At 33.6% G+C, this 22,388-nt stretch overlaps 1 protein-coding gene across 4 annotated transcripts in view; it reads right to left on the bottom strand.

Annotated features, from left to right (window-relative positions):
* Positions 1-550: 550 nt before the first annotated feature.
* Positions 551-22,388, bottom strand: part of LOC145297565 (aquaporin AQPAe.a-like) — a 197,610-nt gene continuing 175,772 nt past the window's right edge. For all 4 annotated transcript variants that reach the window (XM_080143579.1, XM_080143577.1, XM_080143578.1 and 1 more), the window contains exon 4: positions 551-10,828. In XM_080143579.1, coding sequence (XP_079999705.1) covers positions 10,589-10,828 — 240 coding nt within the window. In that variant the 3' untranslated portion in view covers positions 551-10,588. The remainder of the gene's footprint in view (positions 10,829-22,388) is intronic.

The following is a 22,388-nucleotide window of genomic DNA, read 5'->3' as shown; positions in this document are numbered from 1 at the left end:
ATTGACGGAACGCTTTTTCATTAACACCGTAATCAACAGCAACAACAAATTTCAACTTCGAGGTTCTTTCTCAGTTTTCCTGCTTGTCCTCCCCAATTCGTCCTTCTTAGAGCAATTATTTCTTTTCACATGCAAATTAATAACAAATATAAAAAGAATTCAGCCACAAACAAGTTCTTTACTTCTTTTCCTTTTCCCCGCTTTCTGCCACTCACGTAAGTAGTTTCTAATATAACAGTGAGAAGTAATTGAATCATATCTTGTTTAAACAACGGTCATTCTTTAGTGCTTTTAATAAACGCTATATAAAGACGAAATTAACTTAAAAATAAAATAAAAACAATAAATGGGGCGAATATTCTTGCTTCTTTGATTGTCCGAAAGAAACTTTTAATTGGAGATTTTGTCCAATCGAGTGTCGATATGCAAAAAACAACATTTAATGTCTCTTCTACCAAAGCAATGCACACTTTGTTTGGGCCAAGATAATTTAAAATAAAACCTAAATAAAAACGACAGTAATTTTTAAATAAAACAAACAGACGAAAAATAATGTCAAGAATAAAAAGACTTTATTTGTACGTATTTCAGCGAGTATTACATGTTGGTTACATTTTTGTTTTCTACAAAAGTACAGACAAAGAGATTAAAAAAAAAAAAAACGAAGACGGAAAAAGGGATTAAATGGCGACTGAAAATAAAAAGGAACACACAATCAGGTGTCAGAAGTGTCGTTGTAATTAGTACAGACTTTGGCAGTGATTAGAGGGAAGAATTTGAACAGCAGCCGCGCGAACTTCTCAGTAAACCCTGTTCGTGAAAAGTACCTCTACTTTCTTCAACCAGAGAACAAATACCCTGAGCGCCAGTGGAAAAGTAAGCGACACTTAATCTTTTCAGTGTTAAACTTCATTACATTTGAGGTAGTTTTACGTATGAAATAATTTGGTATATCAGCATTTTGCAGGGTTGCTTGATTAGATGTAGTAGTAATAGTAATAACAATAATAGTAGTAGTAGTAGTAGTGTCTGGGAGGATAAAAGATCGAGGAGGGATACCACCATCCAGACGTCGACTGGAAGAGTACAGAGAGTACCGGAATCTTGAAGAGATTTATTAACACTCAAATCCCCCAAAGAACCTCCCCCGGCCGTTATCAGTGACAGAGTCACTGTTAAACGGCTGCTGCGAGAACACGAGTGAGCAACAATGGTGATGCAAAGGGACTGATAGTATTGGACATCTGGGGAGACTTTCTGTCACCCGGATTCCAAGGAAAACCACACGCACGTTTATCAGCGAGAGATTGCTGGTAACGACTGATATAAGAACTAATGAAATAAATAAATAAATAAATAAATAAACACGAAGGAAATCTTGGAAGACTTGTCACTCAGATTCCAGGAAACACTACCTGTTATTGCTGATGAGCAGTCACTGATAATGACTCGTGTAAAACCCCTTAGTGAGTAAATGAATAAACAGATAAATGGTAATCTAATTTACAGACGTGCGTCTGCATGCACCATAAACACATATGTAAATTAGATGGCAAAATAAGACTCTTTTACTTCTATGTAAGAGTCGTAAAGAATACCAATACCTCAATAATAATAATAATAGATCTCCAACAAAGTTTTCCAGTAAATATTGAAGCATAATAAATATTGAAGCATTCAAACGATGTGTTTTTGCAAAGTATGCATCAATAATTCAAGCTTCTGACACCCCAAAAGATCGATTATATTTTGATGTGTCACGTGGCATTCAAGAGTTGGTACTTTGTGCCTTCTTTGGGATAAATTAGTGGGGTTTCTTTAAAGTTACATACGGTCCCACACGCAGACACGCAACAGTCGCAACACTCAGCAAGAATCGAACTCGTTATTCTGAAATAGCAACGGTCACTTACACCAAACGACTATTGATTCCATCGCAATAATTCGTTCAATGAAATGGTACTATATGAAATCGAACGAACATATCTCCATATGAACTAGTAGTTTTAATAGACATATTTCATTGTTTAGCTACATGAGATTGTTTATAACGTATGTGTGTGTGTGTGTATGTGTGTATAAAGTGTATTGACAAGAGTAAAATTCCTTTAGGGAGGTTTTATTAAACGAAAAAAAAACAAATCTAAACCCAAACGATGGTTTCAACTATATCATATACATTTTATAATTTACCATAAAACCAAGGTATGTTCAACTAATCCCATCAGTGGGGATTAAACAAAAAAAAAAAAAAAAAAAAAAAAAAAAAAACACGATTTAAACAAAGAAACTGAATATTCACGAACAAATAATTGTCCTTCTAAAAAACAAAAACAAAACAAGTTCATTTTCAAGTCAACGACGTTTATTAGATAGACTGTGTTTCAACCTACTAATCCTAGCATGTAAAACAATAATTTTATCAAGAAAAATGTAGAAAAAAAAAAACGAAAAAAAAAAAAACGACCTACGTCGTTGTATTCATCTTTTTTTTTCTTTTTACTGTGAGTAGCATATTGCATCCGTTACGCCATTATTCTTGAAACGTTAACGGTTTATTACCTCTCTTTATATTTGATGTATTTAAGTGTTTCAAATTTTATAAATTCCTTAAATTTAATATTTAAAGCAGAAATAAATCATGAATTTAACACCCAAGAATTATCTACAAGTTGAAACAATCGTTTGGAAGAAAATAATAAAAATGTTTTAAACAGATCCATGTGTGTGTGTGACTTAAATAGGCACAGTTAAAGGATTAAAGCTAAATTCGGAATTTCATTTCGTCTTCGAATTCAAAAAAATCTAAGGAGACACAGTTCCATTTTTTTTGCATCTCATCCGTTGCCGGAGTTTAAAATGGGTTGTAAAGATCTGTTCTAAACAGTAACGATCTACCCATGTCAATGAAACCATATATATCTGTATATAACTTTAGAGTTTACGGTTTCCTTCTTACAAGGGAAATATTACAAAATGGAAACTTCTCAATAAGGAAAAATGACGTAACGACATTTTGAATTCAATCTTAGAAAAAGCATGCGATCTTTGAAAAATAAAAGCTCAAGTATTTATAGGTACTCAATACTGGCCTTAGATTCCCATCCGGTTAAATAGAAGCTGAACGGTCAGAGGACTTATGACTACTCATTGAGAGTTTATCAAATCAATCAGTAGTCATTGCTGAACACTGTAGGGATAAAAGCACCTCTAGAGGATCAATAGTGGGCACATAATATATTAAGCTTGGACTCGTGTTACATCCAGTACTCACAAGGAGGCAAAAAAACATGAGGTTTCATGCTACGATTAAATTGTAGTACCTGTTCCGTTTAGAATCAGAAAAGGGGAAGTTCTTCTAGACCGGAGTTTAAAATTTTTCTCCCGGGTCAGAGTGTTGCCGAATGTTGCCAACCTTAGACCGACCTTGTATCACATCTTGCCCTCGCAGGAAAACATAAGTATTGAATCTAGGTTAGAATCAAAGTGTATTATCTGTTTTGTTCAAATCCAGGAGGAGGAGAAACTCTTCTAGACTGATGCAATCTTTTTCTTTTCTCTCCCGATTCAGTGATCCTTTTAGAAAGTAAGTTTTTATTAACATTAAACAAACCTGGCGTCACATCTAGATCGTGTAGGAGGAAAGAAAAGAACAGATGTGGTATTAATCCTGGGGTAGTTATACCGGCTTCCCTCGAAGAAGGAAGTTTACAGGGAATATCAAATTCGCACGAAGTCGCCAGCTGCATATATATCCCAGTAATGGCGGGAAAATGACATGCAGTGTCTTGCATTCCCAAATGTAAAGAGTCTCCAATCTAATAGGCCAGGAACTGTCAACCAAGCTCTAGCCCTGTCCCATCGCCGCAATGTTGCATTCATGTGATTGTTTTACACGCACTTTAATGGAATGTGCTCCGACAAATACACAGCACTAATACTCTCGACCTAAATACCCCCGATTAGCATGTCAAGCAACAAAGTCCCACCCCTTCCCTGTATACCTTTATACTCTGAAAGTTTCTGCTAAAAGACTGCTATACTTTGGTATTATCTTTCTAGGTTGTACTGACTTGCTGAAATATAAATGTAACGTGAACAGACGTCTCGATGCTCGCCTGTCTACCTAAAGTGTCTCTGTTAGTATACCCCTAACAATAGCGTCTCAGCGGCAATTTGTTTTGTTTGGGGTGAATATGAGTTAAAAAAAAAAAAAAAAAAAAAAATTTAGTACCCGGAAAAACAAAATATTGAAAATAAAATTAATAATCATTTGAATGTAAAAATCGATGTCCTTATCCACTAACCTCCCAACGAGGAGAGAGTTAAACACAATATCGGTTTTTAATGTGATGAAAAAAATCTAGCTTCCCAAAAAGTGGATTTCGGATCGAGATAAAAAGTAATAAAAAAATGCCTTAGATTAGGATTTTCCCTCGCTGATGAATCGTAGTATCAGATCAGATCCCAGCCAATCTGCTGAGGTGTGCATATAAAGTTGATGTCTTGATGCACTTAAACCCAAAAAGTTTGATTTTCTGTTTCTAGATAAAGTTTCCGATTGGAAGGTTTTCACAGCGAAATTCAGAATTGGTATTTTTGGAATTCAACGCATGAATAACACCTCTTTGATCGGAAGATGACGAGTTGACATTTTGAAATGTATGTAATTTGGCCTCAAACAACAAAAAAAAAAAAGGGTACATTCCACATTACCATATCATAAAACAGTTTGGCGGTTCAACTAGGTGCGTTTTAAAAATCTGATGTACTTGCTTCGCTTACATTCCGTATATTAGCAATTATACTTACCGTACTTTGGGGTAGTTACGACAAGTCCGAGGTAATTGCGCAAACTAGCTAAAAGTGCTATTTTGGAAATCACGTGTATAAAGAGCACTTTTTTTAGTTGGCGCAATTAACCCCGGATATGGCGCAATTACCCCAAAGTACGGTATTATCATTATATAAGTATTGTTAAAAAGTAAAATGACCCCTCTCCACACACACACATATATATATATATATATATACACACACACATACACACGCACACCTTTTTTATTATTTCACATATCCACATAAAATGTTATAAGCAGATACAATATTTTATGTATAGATTCTCAGTATTTCCATCAGCAGTGCTCAATATGTAAGTGGAGCTAGAGAGTAAATTACAAAAATATATGGAGATTAAGCTTAATCCGATATATTTTCATAGTCTACTACTACACACACCTTTATGGCTGTTTTCTAGATGTTAATCCAAGAAAAGTTAAGTGTCTATAATGTAGTAGTCAATAACAGGCAAAGCTGTATTACCGCATATGTTTTTTATTTATACAAACACTGTATAACTAAAAAATTTACTAATATATATATATATATATATATATATATATATATATATATATATATATATATATATATATATCTGTATGTATACGCACATATACACGCACCAAGTTATGGATGTACAAGAGTGATAACTCATGAATGTAATGATGTTATTCAGAGTGCTCAACAAAAAAGAGCAAAATATATTTTATTAATATAAACGAATTTACGCGATCGTGACAACATACTAAGGTTTCGGACAGATGGTCGATTAAACCACGAGTCCTCATGAGGAGATTTAAAAACATGGTTGCTTTCCACAGAAGAAACCAGTCCTCAAAAACTAATATATTTATAACTTTATTAAACATCACAAAGTCAGAGAATGGATTTATACTTTAGAGCATATATATAACTTTAAACATTTCAAATTCACATAAAACAATATGAATGTGAATTAAGCGAATATTTCTGTAAATTTGGAATGTTTAATGCTCTGAAAGTATAAATCCATTTTTATTGAGCTTAATTAAATGCAGCAATTTTGAACAACTTTACTGAATAGATACATTATAAATATATATTTGTTTTCAAGCGCATGTATATATAGCTATCTCTCTACATTTTATATAAGTGAACGTGTCTGTATCTGTGTGTACATTTCCCTACGCAATAACACTGTCAATTTTTAGTCTACAGACTCGAAATTTGATATACAGGGTACTGAGATTTGGGAAAATCTTTGTTATCGGTTTTCGGCCAGAAATTTGGCTGTTAAGGGGTCAAAGTTCAACGATTTGACCTTTGAGAACTCTACCAAACTCCTCCGCCAATTTTGGGTCTAAACACTTGAAAATTTAGATATAGATTCCTTGGACATGTATCTAACTTAATAACTTGATTTGAGCCCAAAACAAATTTTAAGGGGTCATAATAGGGGTCAAAGTTAAAAAAATTGACCGCTTTTTTTCTCAATATACACCTCCAAACACCCGGGCAACGCCAGGCTGAAATGCTAGCGTGAGATATATATATATATATATATATATATATATATATATATATACACACACTGAAGGTGTAGTCAACTTAAATGTTTAAGCTCATTGGATATTAGATGATATTAGGGGGTCTAACATGTAATTCTAAAGCAATTATAAATTGAAACAAATTCCGATAAAAACATGGTCTTTTATGAAGGAAGATTGGTTTTAATCTAAAATTACAAAATAATTATTATAAAATCAAAAGTATTGAAAGCCAGCGATTAAAAACAAAAAGGTATGTTGTGCTACGCTGGTTTATACGAATTAACTTTTAAATTTGAAATACGGCATTCAGTTGAACCACAGAAAGGTACGTGATATAACACGGGTAAATTTAGGATTGATAAACAAATTTAAAAAAAAAATCCAAGTTTTGTTCACCAGGGAATTAAAGCATTAATAACGGACTATAACGACTGATTGGCTTCGATGACTTCGTACATTTTAGTCATTTTTAGTCTGATTCTTTTATTTACAGAAATTCTACGTACCTGATGCAACTTGTTCTGGAACAACGTGCGTTCAAGTTGAGCAGACTTTTGCAAAGACTCATAACCATGATTAATGAAGGCAAAACCTATCCCTCGATATCATTGACTCTCACAAAAACAAATCTAATTGGTCAAATCAGAATTTATGATAATTTCTTACAACTTTTTAAATTAGTCGTCGTTGAACAACAGTTTGAATAAAAGAGTTGATACGCAAGATAACAAACAGAAAAGTAAAACGTGGGGCGATAAAAAAAAAAAAAAAAAAAAAACAAGCGTTGGTTTATTTCTTAATTTATAACCAATTTCTTTACGAGTCAAGAAGAAGTCAGTAAATTAGATCATCTTATTAATGACCGATAACCAAATTAGCAAGTATTATCTGCTTATTACACCGTGGGATAATCATTATTATTAGCGATAGAAGTTATTTTAAAAGAAATAACAATTGGGAAATTAATCAAAAATTATTTCTCAATGCCTAATCATATGTGACTTATTTGTGTTAGAAAACATTAATATTTAATATATAAAAAGAAGTTTAAAACAATTGACCGTAAACAGTGACTGTGTAAAATAATGTGCGTTCAGTCATCACAGAAAGTAAGTACAGAACCGGGTTCAGTCATCACAGGAAGTAAGTACACAACCGGGTTCAGCCATTCCTGGAAGTAAGTACACAACCGGGTTCAGCCATTACTGGAAGTAAGTACACAACCGGGTTCAGCCATTACTGGAAGTAAGTACATATCCGGTTTATTTTACTCACGGTTTTTACTCATTTCTTAAAACTTCTTGTTAAATATTAACTTTAAATCAAATAGGGCACAAATGAGTTGGTGAAGCAGAATAAATTGTTTTAACTAATTTCCCAACTTTATTTCTTTTAAACTAAATTATGTCGGTGATGGCAATAATTATCCATCCTGGCGTAATGTATATGTACTCAACATACTCAATGGATTAATGAGTCTAAAATAGCCTAAAAATTCGCCAATTTATTAAAGTACGAAATATTTAACAGTCGAGAAATCGTAAACAAAAACAAGTAATTAATGGCAAATGAAAAGGAATATCAATCAGCATACTTTTGATGTGTAGAAAAAGCAATGGCCGAAATTTATTTAACTTCATGCTGAAAAGATAGTAAAAAAAAGTTAGACTACTACTTACGCTATATATCAGTGGGAAATCCCCTTTTCTTAAAAAAAAAAAATATAATAAAATAAAAAAACTCGTACAACCACATTTAATCGTCTAAGTTTAGTGAAGTCAAAACCATTAAGCTGGCAGCTATTTTGTGGTTTTAGTGAGACGACATAAACGTAGAAATTAAATTCTGTAAAAAAAAACAAAAAAAACTATGAAATTTTTTACACGTTAGAAGTACACGGACCAATAGAGAATTATTTTACTTTGTTATAAATTTTTTATTTGAAATTTTTTGTTTAAGATTTTATTAATTAACTATTTCTGTGCGTTTACCCACCAATTTACAAAGGATTTCTTACATAAGTGATGGACGGTGTATTTGGAGATTCAACCTGTGTAATCATATTTAAATGTGGGCGTGTCAAAGTAAGCTTAGAATGGGAAAGTTACGTTATACACAGACAGAAATGAATATGACGTAAACTTTTTTTCATGGAATCAGTCAAGAAAGTAGTTAGGTTTTGGATAGCTGCTCTCACCACCATGGGAGATCGATTGGGAGGTATTATATGTATATACATGCATACTGTCAATAAGAAATAAAACCCAAAGAGATTATTCAAACCCAAGTGAATTTGTGCTGTTCTCCTCTGAATAACGTTTACAAGCGCTGTTAGCAAATAAAGGAAGAACGTCGCGAGTACAGAAAATCGAAAATCTGACGTGGCGAATGGTTAGGGACTTTATGTGTATATACATGTATGATGTAAAGAAAAAATAAAACCCAAAGAGATTGTTCAAACTCAAGTGAATTTGTGCTGTTTTTTTCTTTTTTTATAAATAACGTTTACAGAAACTTAACAAAAAGAAAGACGTCATGGATATAGGACGTTGACAAATCTGACGTGGTGAATGAGTAGGGGCTTTATATTTATATACATGTATGCTGTAAAGAACAAATCAAACTCAAAGAGATTGTTCAACCCCAAGTGAATCTGTGTTGTTCATTTTTTAAAATAACGTTTATAAGAGCTGTTAGCAAAACCGAAAGACGTCACGGGTACAAGAAGTCGAAAATCTGACGTGGCGAATGATTGGGGGGGTTATATGTTTATACATGTACGCTGTAAAGAATAAATTATACCCGAAAGAGACTGTTAAAACCTAAATGAATTTGTGCTGTTCTTTTTTTAAATGAACGTTTACGAGAACTTTTAGTAAAAAGACGTTTACAACGATAGAGAAAAGGAGAGGAAATAAAATTACTGCTGCATGTCGTTTACCCACAAAACCCGAGCTGTTTACGTAATGAGCTGCTGTCGTTCGGATAACCTGTGTAGATTAAAGCATCGGTCACCTGATCTCTTTTTCCAATCTCATCATCATAAAACCCCTGAGACTTAACACGTATTTTCATTATTTGTAGATATTTAGCATTTCCGTTTTTATTCTTCGGTATTTAAAAATTAAACGTAAGGTTTATTGAGTTGCAGATTAAACGATACGTTATGCTTTCTGTAGAATAAAACAAAATTATAATTGTATGATTATTGTACAAGGTGGCCCACTTAAAGGTCGTTCAGAAAATGTAGTAGAGAGGAAGAACGTCCTTTTATTGTTTCAATTACATGTAGTGTTATAAAAGATGCTGGAAGTGCTCCCCGTTGACATCTATACATTTATGGACACGTTTAACAACGTTTGCAGGTACTGCCTGTTGATATTTTCTGGTGATTCTCCTTATAACGTTGGTAATGTTCTCCTTTACTTGCTGTAGATTGTGAGGATTATTTGCATAAACGTTAAATAATAAATATCAACAGGCAATATCTGCAAACGTTGTTAAACGTTTGCAGATATTGCCTGTTGATATTTTCTGGTGATTCTCCTGATAGCGTTGGTAATGTTATCCTTTAGTTGGTCTAAATTGTGAGGATTATTTGCATAAACGTTTTTGCTTTAAAATCCCCCAAAGATAAGAATCACACGATGAAAAGTCCGGGGAACGTGGTGGCCATAACCCTTTGTTCCTTGTTCTCTCTTCCGTAAATATATCATGAACTTATGTCAGCGATCTGTGAGACGTGTGGCATATAGCGCCATCATTTTGGAAAAAGAATTCCATTTTGTCTTGTGGTGTCAGTTGGTCGTTAAGAGAAAGATTAGAGAGATTGGGCTACTTTTAAGTGGGACGCTTAATCTAAAAAAAAAAAAAAAAAAAAAAAAAATTGATTAGAGAAAGATTAGATAGATCGGGCTACTTTTAAGTGGGCCACCTGTATATCAATACATTATTTGATGGTTACATTTATAAATATTTAAAAACTTTTTTAGAAATTGAAAGGGATTATAATGTAGTAAAAGAAGGCATCAGCTATCAAACGACCTCCTAGAAGCATTCTGATCAATCTCACCGAAGACTTGGTCGTCTGTTCAATATAACACCGAGTAATTAAGTACTTACGCTTCATCACACACACATACAAACATATACATGCGCACATTCAAAGTAATGCATCGTTCGTTCTTTTATTTTCGTTTGTCAATTTTTTTTTTTTTTTTTTACATAGTTGTGATTACATCCATTTCCTTTTCTTTGGTGCTGGGTAGGGATGTATACATCTTTCCAGCTGATTTGGTCTCCGTCTCTTCGTAAGAGGAATCTACTTCTGCACGATTCGGTGGTCGAATTCCAAGACAGCAGCTTCGTATGTGGCATTTGTCGCTGGAGTTAGCAGAGAAAACCTTGTCATACAGTAAAGTTCCTGCTACCGCCCCCAGCAAGTCACCAACCCAGTAAATCTGTAAAGTGAAAAAGAGAAACGGAAATTAATCGGCAAAGTCGATATTTATTCAAAAAGTTTTAAGCAACAACAACAAAAAAAAAATAAATAAAATAAAAAATAAATAAATAAAATTAAAAAAAAAAAGTAAAATCAGGAAAAAGAAAATCGAGAAAATAAGAAAAAAAGACAATAAAAAGGGGCAAAAAGAAAAAAATAAACAAAAAGAAAATAGAAATAGAAAAATGGAAAACACAAGAAACATAGACAAGAAAAGAAAAAAAAACAAGGAAAAAAAAAGGAAAAAAAAAAGGAAAAAAAAGGAAAATAGACAAAAAGAAAATAGACAAAAAAGGTAGAGAAAAAGAAAAAAGAAGAATGAAAGAAAAAAGAAAGGAGAAATAAAAAAAAAGGAAAAAGTATATAAGGATAAAATACACGATATATTCAAATATAAAAATCATGGAGACAAAATGTAGAAAATATCGCAAGGAAAAACAATTAAACACTCCCGTGTTCAATTGTTTCTTTTATGTCTTGATAAAAAATAAGCACAAACGACAAATTTACCGGTTTCATTCAGATCAAAGAACGTCTTCAAACAATGTATACAGGGTGTTTCATCAAAATCCGAAACTTGATAAAAAAAACAAAAAAACTACGAAATTAGCAATAAAACTTTTTTCTCCAGAGATCCGACGGTATATTTAGCAATAGTTTTATTTTTGCGCTGACTATCTCAAGATAAGCTCGAAATGAGTTATATGCTTTAGCGACAATGTTCTTACCGGTAGCCGTGAACGTCTCCACGATGGCAACCCTCAGAGAGTCGACCGTGATGCGAGCATGCTTGTTGGTCTTAGTCTCGACAACGCCACAGAAGAAATAATCAAGTGAGTGAAGTAGTTTGGTGAGGAGGGCGACTATAAGTTCGGCGACAACAAGGGACATTGTTGAGCAGCCAAGCCTGACTCGTCATGGGCTGATGTGCAGAAGTGGAGTCCTGCTGGAAGACGTAGAAGCGTCCAGTGGTGATTTTGTCAATATAGGGCGTCATCACACTAGTTAGTACCTCCTGGGAATGTGTTGACTTTTTATCGTCGGATTTTTTCTGCAATATACACAACTGTGTGTGTGTGTGTGTGTATATATATATATATATATATATATATATATATATATATATATATATATATATATATACACACGATACATTTTAAAATAATCGTAAACAAGTATCCATTATGCTTCAAATCATTTTTTGTCTCGATCCTGTCAATTAAGCATCCTTCGTCTTTCCTTGTCAGTAGCCAAACCCCCTCCCCCGCTTTTCCGCTGAAGCTAGCCCCCCTCCCCTCATTCTTCTTACACCCTTCAAATTCCATTTGCGATTCTTAGCATTCCATTATGACAAGTCAATACGACAACTGATGGCAATTTAACAAAACAAAAGTGCGTCCACATCCCTGAAAATAGGACAAGGCGGGAGGAAGGGAGGTAAATCCGCAATAGATTAAGCCCATCGACTGCATTTTTACCGAGCGGTGGTTCACAAACGTATTTCATTTATAAAGTAAGAAATACGCGCGCAACGTTACGTACGTGACAAGAGCGAATTTCATACACAAGGTGTTTTTTTTTCCTGCCGCTGAAATCATTGCGTAAGACATTTGTCCATTCCTTTACGTTGTTTTCAAAACGACGAAATTATGTTCTACACAATCTATATAAATACACTGAGGTATTCCATATTCGTAAAAAACTCATAAAAAAATGAACTTGGTCATTAATCTGATGTCGCTAAGATAAATCATTGACTTTACCCGTTTTTAAAAAAATAATTGTTCCAAAACAAAATTATGTCGACTAAAAAAAGCATAATTTTCAATAATTATATTTAAAATAAAAAATGATATTCGTTTTATTGATTAGATGTTTACTTAGATGGCAATTATTTTTTATCGCAAAAAATATGTCTACAATTTTAAATAAATCAATAAGGAAGAAACATATTCGTTTGCTTTATTTAAAGAGTATTTAGTTGAAAATAACAATTATGTCATTCTAGAGGTTGAAGGTTCAATCTTCAGTGCAGTGCCATACAAAGAATGCAGCTTCTACCCGGTCATGGCTGACATGACGAGAGCATATTATCACAATGGATTAAATAAAGGGGTCTGTTAGTAGATTCCCGAGTTCGACAGAAAGATTCCAGAGTTGAGTAAAATACACTTGAAGGTCGGAGGTTAAATGGTCCGAAACATTAAGCAAATAACACTCAAGATGAGAACATTAGTTCGAATAATCCAAATAATTAAAATGACAATTATGTTTACGAGAAAAAAGTCATTGCTTTCTTAACTCTGACAAACAGTTATTTCAAAAGGGATATTACTATTGAATTTAAATTATGAAAATTGATACCCTCTATCTGTACAAGAGTCTAATACTGCCTCGAATAGAATACTGTTGCCACATCTGGGGAGATAGCACGCAGAGCACCCGGTCATGTCTTAACAGAGTACAAAACCAACTTCAAAATCCAGTGAGGAATGTCCCCTTCATTTCCACGCAGCCACTTTCTTACAGGATACAGGTTGCTGGTCTTATTTAATTTTGTTCTATCGTCATTTTCATGTTAGGTGCACAACTAAGCTCCAATCTATGGTTCCCACGTATAAAAGAATTCACAACACAACTAGTTTAGTTACACGCACTGTCAATAATTTCTTTTTCTCCCTTCGTGCACCTAAAAGTAAACGGAATTTCTGTGAAGAGAGTTTATTTCCTAGAATTGCCCGTCAGTGTAACACAGTATCGCGAGGGTGCTTCTCAGCTAACCGCAACATAGTCGTTTTCAACTATTGAGATGTAGGAGACAGATTTATGGATTTCATTCTGATCAACAAACGTCTTCAAAAATATATAAAAGGTTGCTGCAACAAAATCCGAAACTTAATAAAAAGAATACGAAATAGGCAATAAAACCAAAGTTTTCTATCCAAAGATCCGACAGTTTCTTTAGCAATAATTAGAGTTACATACTACATCATTTTGCGACTATCTCATGGTGAGCTCAGTATGAGTTACAGGATTTGGCAACAATATCTTTGTCTATAGCTGCGAACGCCTCCACGATGTCAGCCTTCAGAGAGTCGATCGTCTTATGAACGTGAGTGTTGATCTTGACCTTAACACCGCCACAGAAGAAATAGTCAAATGAGTCAAGTAGTGGAAAGGGACATTGTTGAGCAGCCACGCCTGGTATACATATATTATTTAAAAATTTTATGCACTTTTATTTACGCCTTTTTATTAATATCGGTTACCATAGAGGATTAGTATAAGTAAAACTCTTTTCTCACAACCGATTGTTCCGCACTATAACCCTGCTACGTGGATTTTTCCAAAAGTAAGCCCTCCTATTTTTATAACTAAAAGAACTAAAACGTTGAAGAGCTACAAAGACGAGAGTAGTGCCATTAAAACGAGCGGCATTTTGTGCTCTAGAATTTATTTTTCTACATAGTCACCACCAATCTCAATGCACTTTTGCCAGCGATGAACGATGCTTTTGTCGTAAAAGTCCGGACGCGCTTTGTCACTCGCATCTCAGTCACCACTCTGAAATCAACGAACCCATCTTCTAATTGTGCTGACATCTACTGCACCAGTTTCGTAAACGTTCAACAGGCGCAATGTTGATCAGTTCAAGTTTTCCTGCATGAAGGAATTCAATTATGCATCTCTGCTTCTGACGCACGTCCATGCCAGAGGTTACTTTCTTAAAATCTCATGCCGTCAACTTTCAGGTCATAAATGCATAACTTCAGTCATCATGCAGAAAATTTTCAGGTCATAAATGCATAAGTTCAGTCATCATAACAATGCAATTTTCAATCCCTTCTGATCCATTCAGGTGGAATAAAAATAGAATGCATTACTTTTGGAACGTCCCTCGTATTATTTTCCCCCACCCCACACACTAGAGTTTCATGCTTAAACAATCTTTAGTGCAAGAAAAGATAATTACGCCGGTTGAAAGATTCGAACCCAGTTCTAGAGTCATTTTGAGTCTACAGTTTGGTATTCAGCTGTTAAGCCACCATAAATTAACATGAGGATTTTTTTTTAAATCGGTAGGCATACACAGTGATCTTAGTCCAATAGTGTTCAACAGCAGCAACCAGAACTTCGCATTACGATATTAAGAGGTTTTTATAAATTTTCATAAGGGGCAAATCCTTGTTGAAGGAAGCGAAAGTAATATATATAATAATTTCTATTGCAAGTAAACTACGCAGATGCGTCCTTGTTTCATTCTCACGGGAAATTAAAAATGGTTGCATAAACAAACTCCCACAATATATATATATATATATATATATATATATATATATATATATATATATATATATATATATATATATATATATATAAACTACTTCATTTAATCACAAATTAATATACGAAGATAATTTTATGCGTAAATTTTCAGTATTTACTTCAACAGTGTTCAATACATAGATAAAGCTAGGTAGCTTATGCCTGACGAATTCTCACGAGGACGAAACGCGGAATATTCTGTGTAGCTTAATTGCCATCTGTCTCTCTCATAAATATATATATATATATATATATATATATATATATATATATATATATATTGTAGTTTCGAGTAATACATCTCATTGATCTCACGTGTCTTCACCTTCGTCCCTTCACTTACTTTAAAGAGCGTATTTGCTTCTACACTATTTATCACTTTATGAATAACTTTAAAGTATTTGAAACAAGTAACCTATCAAGTACTTTAACAGTTAACCAGAAAGAAACACACGGATTTTTTTTTGTTTTTTTTTTCGTAACGCCTACAATTTCTATAGTGCAAGTTTGTATGGTTAGGCGTAAATTACATCGTTTAAAGATTTAAGATTTATTTAAAGAATCGAAATATCGAAGACGAATTTACACAAACAGCGTAACACAGAAGCAAAGCAACATTCTTTGCTTCAGTTACTATTTTTAAGGGAAAGATAATCATGTTTTGATAATGTTTTTCATCTGAAAACTATATTTTTCTGTAAATTTTTTGTAATTTAAAAAATTATTTTTTAGCTCATTCATGTTTTTATTGATCTAATCTTTCTTTCTTTTGGTACTTCTGCAGTTTACGGACTGTGCTATTTTAAGTATTTACGATATCTTTTGTTTCGTTTGTTAAATAATGTTATGTTATGAGTCTTAAAGTGAGTTAGAGTGTTCTTAAATAGGTTTTGTATCGGAATGCCTCCGATAAATAGCGAAAATCGATAATCGAATAAATTTGATTAAAGAAGTAACAGTTCGATTTTTACCAAAGTTAAGCTCCTTATACAGCCTAACGTCGCAAATGCATTTGAGAAGTTTTATTACCGCACAAATAGAAGGACCCGGCGTATAAAATCAACAGTAGGTTCTTTGATATGACAGAGGTGCGTTCGAAATGAATGTTTCTGTTTAGAACACAAACCATTATACTTCACTTTTGCATTTTGAACTTTAATTCAAGCCATTATGTATAAAATAATTTTATAAAATCAGCAGTAGGTTCTCTACAGTGCAATGTAGACTAAGTTTCTGCATGGAGGTATGTGAAGCTTCTTCCTGTGCACCTCGGTGGGTTCCCAACAAGAGCAGGCAATCAATCAATTTGATTGAAAAGTGGTCGATTTCACCGATTTCAATGACAATAAAAATATTGGAAATGTAAACATTTGTTGATCCTCATTTAATCCCGAGCAGCGTCCGGTCTCCCTGCTAGATAGTAATAATATTTTCTTTTTTTCTTTTCTTTCTTTCTTTTTGTATTCGTTTGTTCACGATTTCTTTCTTCCTTTTACCACTTTTACGCTTTCATTAATTCCTGTTAGTGCTCTCATCTGCATCTCCAATCACCGCTTAAGGAATGTTAATCCCAAAAGAAACTGTTGCCATAGAAATAAAGCTACCGGGAAGAAATAACAAGTAACCTTGGCAACATAGACGCGATGGACGGAAGAGCATAAGAAGGCTGAGGAAAGAGAAAGGATGAGTACACAAAATCGAAGGAGTCGGAGGATTTCTTTCGGGGGGGGGGGGAACTTATTAGGAAAACAATGACTGTTTCATAAATTTATTTGTTGCGAAATCCTTATATATTTTCCAAGAATTGCAGAAACCATTGTTTTTTATGGATTTATCAGACACGTTAAAACGTTATCAAAGAAACGTTTTCTTTTCGCAAGAGAATTCACACACAATGCCAGTTAAAACACCGAAAAGAAAGGTTCGTTTTGCAAAAGGAAATGTATTTAATATATATATATATATATATATATATATATATATATATATATATATATATATATATATATATATATATATATATATATATATATATATATATATATATATATATATATATATATATACACACACACACGTTTAATCGATGCTACTCGGCTTTCGAGATCTGTTCAGTACAAACCGGAAAACAGTGGGCGGTCTAGCATTTAAAAATATTTGAGAGAGACATCACCAATTCTACAACCCACCTTCCATTTTTCTTTTCTCTCCCATTTAGATCCCCCACCCCACTTAGAAATTGGCGTGCTTGTTTCCGGTTCGGAACAAACAGAGAAACTGAGTAGTGTATTATTTAGAAAGAGTTTGGAGGGATTTACTAACCAAATTTATTGTTAAATTTTTTTTTCCACTTCACGATTCTTTCCAATGAAATTATTGTACCTATTTACTATGCCTCCCCACGGGACAGAGTTAGATACCAGGGTCGTTTTTTAACGTGGAGAAAAGGTACAAAAATAAAAATTGTCTCAGTCGTGAAGGATTTCTCCTCCACCGAAAGAGAACAAGAAATAGAAGTGCAGCATCTGAAGAACAGATGGTGTTTATTTGCTCCCCCACTGAGCAAATTAGGCACAAGGCCGTTTTTAATGTGAGGTAAAAACCAGCTCCCCTAAAAGGGGTCACTCTGGTTACCAAAAATAATAATTGTCCCAGTATAGAGGGTTTCCCCTCCATTGACTGGTACAAATTATCTTAAGTGCAGCATCTGAAGAACAGATACTACACTTTGATCTTGTCTCGAAGGCCAAGAAAAAAAATGAAATTATTGTATATAACATATAAACATATTTATATGCATAAACAATAATTGTTTTTTTTTTTTTTTTTTTAACCATTTGGGAAATTTTAAGTAGGGTGGCTTCCTGGAGTAAATGTGGTATTATGTTGATTAGTGATAGTCAAGAGTAGGATAGACATTTTTGTAAAATAATGCTGACAAAAGGATGACCAACGACAGCCATTTTCCCCACATTTTGGAATGGTATTATGCCTAATTAGTTTCAAATGTAAATATATTTTCTGCAAATAAATATTTCAAAGTACAGCATCTGCTGCATCTCCAGACAAAGGAGAAATCCTTATCGACTGGGGTATCTTGTCCCATCAAGAATACCTTCTTGTAGAGGAGCTGAATACCATCCACATGATTCAATCTTCTATATATATAAAAGCCAAACGTCTGTGTGTATGTATGTTTGTTTGTAACGCTAAAACTTTTGAAAGACGGAACCAAACTTGACAAATTTGGTATCATATCGAAGCCCCATCACTCGGATGACAAATATCGAAATTTCACGTCAAACGGACCACTAGAAGTTGGTCAACTGATCAGTTATCTTCGAGGGGGGCCCCCCCAAAAAACCTGTCATTATCTATATATATAAAAGACAAATGTTTGTTTGTAACGCTAAAACTTGAGATGAAAGATTCCTCTCCCCTAAGAATAAAACATATGTTCAATATCTGCTTTTGTTTTTTCATTGTTTATACGGTCCCGAGCAACGCCGGGTAGCCCTGCTAGTGCGTTATATAAAGTCCTCGTCGGAAGGCGATGTAGATATGAAACGAATCCCCGATTACACCGATCACAAAAAAAATACAAACAAAAAAAAAAAAACAAAAAAAAAACAAAAAAAAAACAAACAAAAAAACGGGTTTATTCAGTCTTTGACAGATTATGGATAATATGGATACTGCGATTGCAATTTTTGTGGCAGGAGGTGCGCAATCTCCAACCACACCTCTCCTGAGTCAATATTGTTAAGTACTAGTGACAAGTGAAATGTATGTACAGGACGACTGGAAACAAATGCCGAGATAAGCGGAGAGCACATACAGCGCATAGAATCCCCAATTGGTCATCCATCTGGTACTAGCCAGGCTCAATGTTGCTTAACATCGGTGATCTGAAGAGAACTGGCATGTCAACGCGATTATGCCGGTCCCATGACATGAGCAAATTATGTCCCTTTATTAACACAGAAAATTTTCAAATCATAAAGGTATTAATATCTGATAATTAATGGAGATTTATTTATTAATTTTTTTGTTATTATTTACTCATTAAGAGTAAGTTTCTCTTTGAGAACAACTTGTGGTGTTCTCTGGAGTCTGAGTGACAACAAGCCTCCCCAGATTTCCAGTACTCTCTACTTCTTTCGATAACCTTTGCAAATGAATTTTCGTTATCGCAACAGCTGCTTACCATTGATTTCTCGTTAGCAGTGACCATTGGTCCTTACTGGAATTTGGATGGCAATAAGCCTCCCGAAGGTCCCAGTCCTTTTTGCACTCATCCAGCAGAGGTCTGGTTAGTCTTTTCTCTTCTCGGTCTTTCCATCCTCCTTGACCCTCGCTTATTTGGTGTGCCACTAGCTTTATAGTGACACTAGAGAGAGAAAAAAAAAAGCGGAGAGGGGAGGTAAGCTTATATTTCTGCAGTTTCAGTTTTCATGATTGCATGTTGTATTTCATTGTGTTTTATCGCTATGGCAGTTTCTATATGTTAAGCTAGCGCCTATGTATCATGCGTCTTAGTCTCTGCATTCAAGAGTTTTAATTAATATTTCAGCCGCTTTCATTATTGTTATCCATTGTATTTTCTCAGCCATCCCTCTGATTCCAATCTCTCCCATTCTTTTTTCAACGTTTTTCGGTTTTGTTCCTAGTGCTCCTACTATTACTGTTATACTGATTTTTTCATCTTCCAGACCCTTTTGAGCTTTCTGGCCAGTTCTGTATATTCACTCCGCTTTTCTGTCTCCTTGATCTTCACTCTGTGGTCTGCTAGAGCGGCAAAGTCTACAATCGTGCAGAACCTTTCTTTCTTGTTAAAAATTATAACATCCGGTTTTCTTGCTTGAATATTGTATATCCATGTTCTATAAAGCTTTGTGACTTCCAGTTTCAAGTACTGCCGGCGGTTTGTATTTGTATCATTTATCTGGGTGTTTAAGATTCAGTTGTCTGCATAATTCTCAATATACTGTCTTCTTCACTTGATCGTGTCTATTTTTGTATTAATTTTTTTTTGTTGTGTTCGCTTATTATGTAACTTATTGCATTTGCTGTTTTCTTGTATCTTGTCGATCCTTGCTTTGATGTGGTTTGTACTAATTACGTTATCTTTTGCAGCTGTTATTAGGAATTCAGTTTCTATCTTCCGGTTTCCTATTTGTTGTCATGTCCAAGTGTTTTCCATAGTCTAACATTTTGTCATTCTTATGAATCGCCCGTGTAGCTGTTTCTTTTCTCGTTTTTCTTTTCTCGTCTTATCCCTTGTCTCTTTTTCCGTCTTGTTCTTTTTTTTCCGTGGTTCTGACTGTGGTAATTATTCTTTCGATGTCCTACATTATTTATTTTTCTAATTCTTTTTTTTGTGTTATCTACAGTCTTCTATACAAACTAGCCCTCTTCCTTCGTCTTTCCTTTTCACATAGAATCGGTCAATATCATCCTTTGGGTGCAGTGCATTGTGCATAGTCATGAGTTTCCTGGTCTTCTGGTTTAGATGCCTTGATGTTTTGGTTCAACCTATAAACGATGCAAACTATTTTACTAATGTTACTACCCATGTGTTTATACCTTTAATTAGGTTTCTACTATATAGTTTCGTTTCCAAGAGTTTTTATTGTTCTTCCGAGATATTAATATCCAATTTTCCCTTTCATATCTGTTGTTTTGGTGGTGTCTGCTTCCAGAATTCGCATATATTTGAAGTTATCATGTTCACCTAGTGTCCTAATTTTCGTTTCGTTAGAAAGTACCATACTTTTCATTGCTTCCAGTTTCCTTCTTCTTATGATCAGTAGTGCGCACTTTTTCTTGCCGAATTCCATTCAGATATCTTGGCTGAAAATTCCGGTGCTGTTTATTAGCGTCTATAGTTTATTTTTTTGTTTTGGCAAACATGTTTTTAGTCATCCATGTACATTAGGTGGTTCATTCTTTCATATGTATTAGTGAACTTGTAAGCCGGTTTGGCATTTTCTTAGTATATTGTTAAGGGGCGTCATGGCTATGATGGACAGTAGTGGTGATAGGGCACCACCTTGAAAGATAATTTTGAGACCAAAATACAAAAGTATTATCATTGATTTTGTACTCAGTAAGAGTTCTCACAAGGTCATCATCAGAGATTACTCACTCATAAGCTTTCAAAATGAGTTTTTGTAATCGCAATAGCTGCTTGCCATTGATTTCTCGCTGGCAGCAACTATGTGTCTTTTGTTGGAATTTGGGTGGCAACACGCCCCCACCGCACCCCACAAGTCCAAATCCGATTTGCACTTTTAGCGGATGTCTGATCAGTGCTCTCCCTCCTCGGTCTTTAAACTCTCCTTGATCCATGATGACTTTTTTGTTTGGTATTAGTCGAAACTGATTCAATTTTTAAAAATTAATTAATATATTTATTTTATTATATTTTATTAATAATTTAATTATTCATTTTATTTTATTATTTATTTATATTATTATTTATTTTATTATTCATTTTATATTATTCATTTATACTATTCATTTCATTATTCATTTTATATTATTATTTATTTATATTGTTTATATTATTCATTTCATTATTCATTTTATATTATTATTTATTTATATTGTTTATATTATTCATTTTATATCATTTATATTATTATTTATATTATTATCTATAGTATCATATATTTTATTCATTTTATATTATTTATTTTATTATTCATTTTATATTATTATTTATTTATATTATTTATTTTGTTATTTATTTTATTATTCATTTCATTATGTACTCATTTTTGAAAAATATGTATATAAATTGAGATGTTTCCAAGTTTCACTTCCCTTGGATTTTGTTTTAATCTCTGTTGCAATTTCCTTGTGGCTGGTTAATTTATATAGATTGTTGGCTGCATTCGAGGATTTTCTATTATTATCAATATTTATTTAAAAAAATAAATCTTATGTGTTTCCATTCATCCTCCTATATCAGTCTTGTGCGACGCAAAAAATTCACGATATTTCAGGATATCACGCATTTACAAAGTGTTTCTATTACTCTGCCTCAAGACCATATGTGTTTTATTAATTAAAATGAAATATATTGTTTTTTTTTGGAGGTGGGGTTCATAATCGATCCATACACGTGAATAACTTTCGTAATAGCAGCTGTGATAAAAACAAATGTTAAAGATGCTGTAATCAAAGCT

This window comes from Euprymna scolopes, chromosome 18 (genome assembly GCF_053919585.1).
Source record: "Euprymna scolopes isolate OS-2025 chromosome 18, ASM5391958v1, whole genome shotgun sequence".
Lineage (NCBI taxonomy): Eukaryota > Metazoa > Mollusca > Cephalopoda > Sepiida > Sepiolidae > Euprymna > Euprymna scolopes.
Note: the sequence above shows the minus strand (reverse complement) of the source record. Positions and strands in the feature narration are given on the sequence as shown.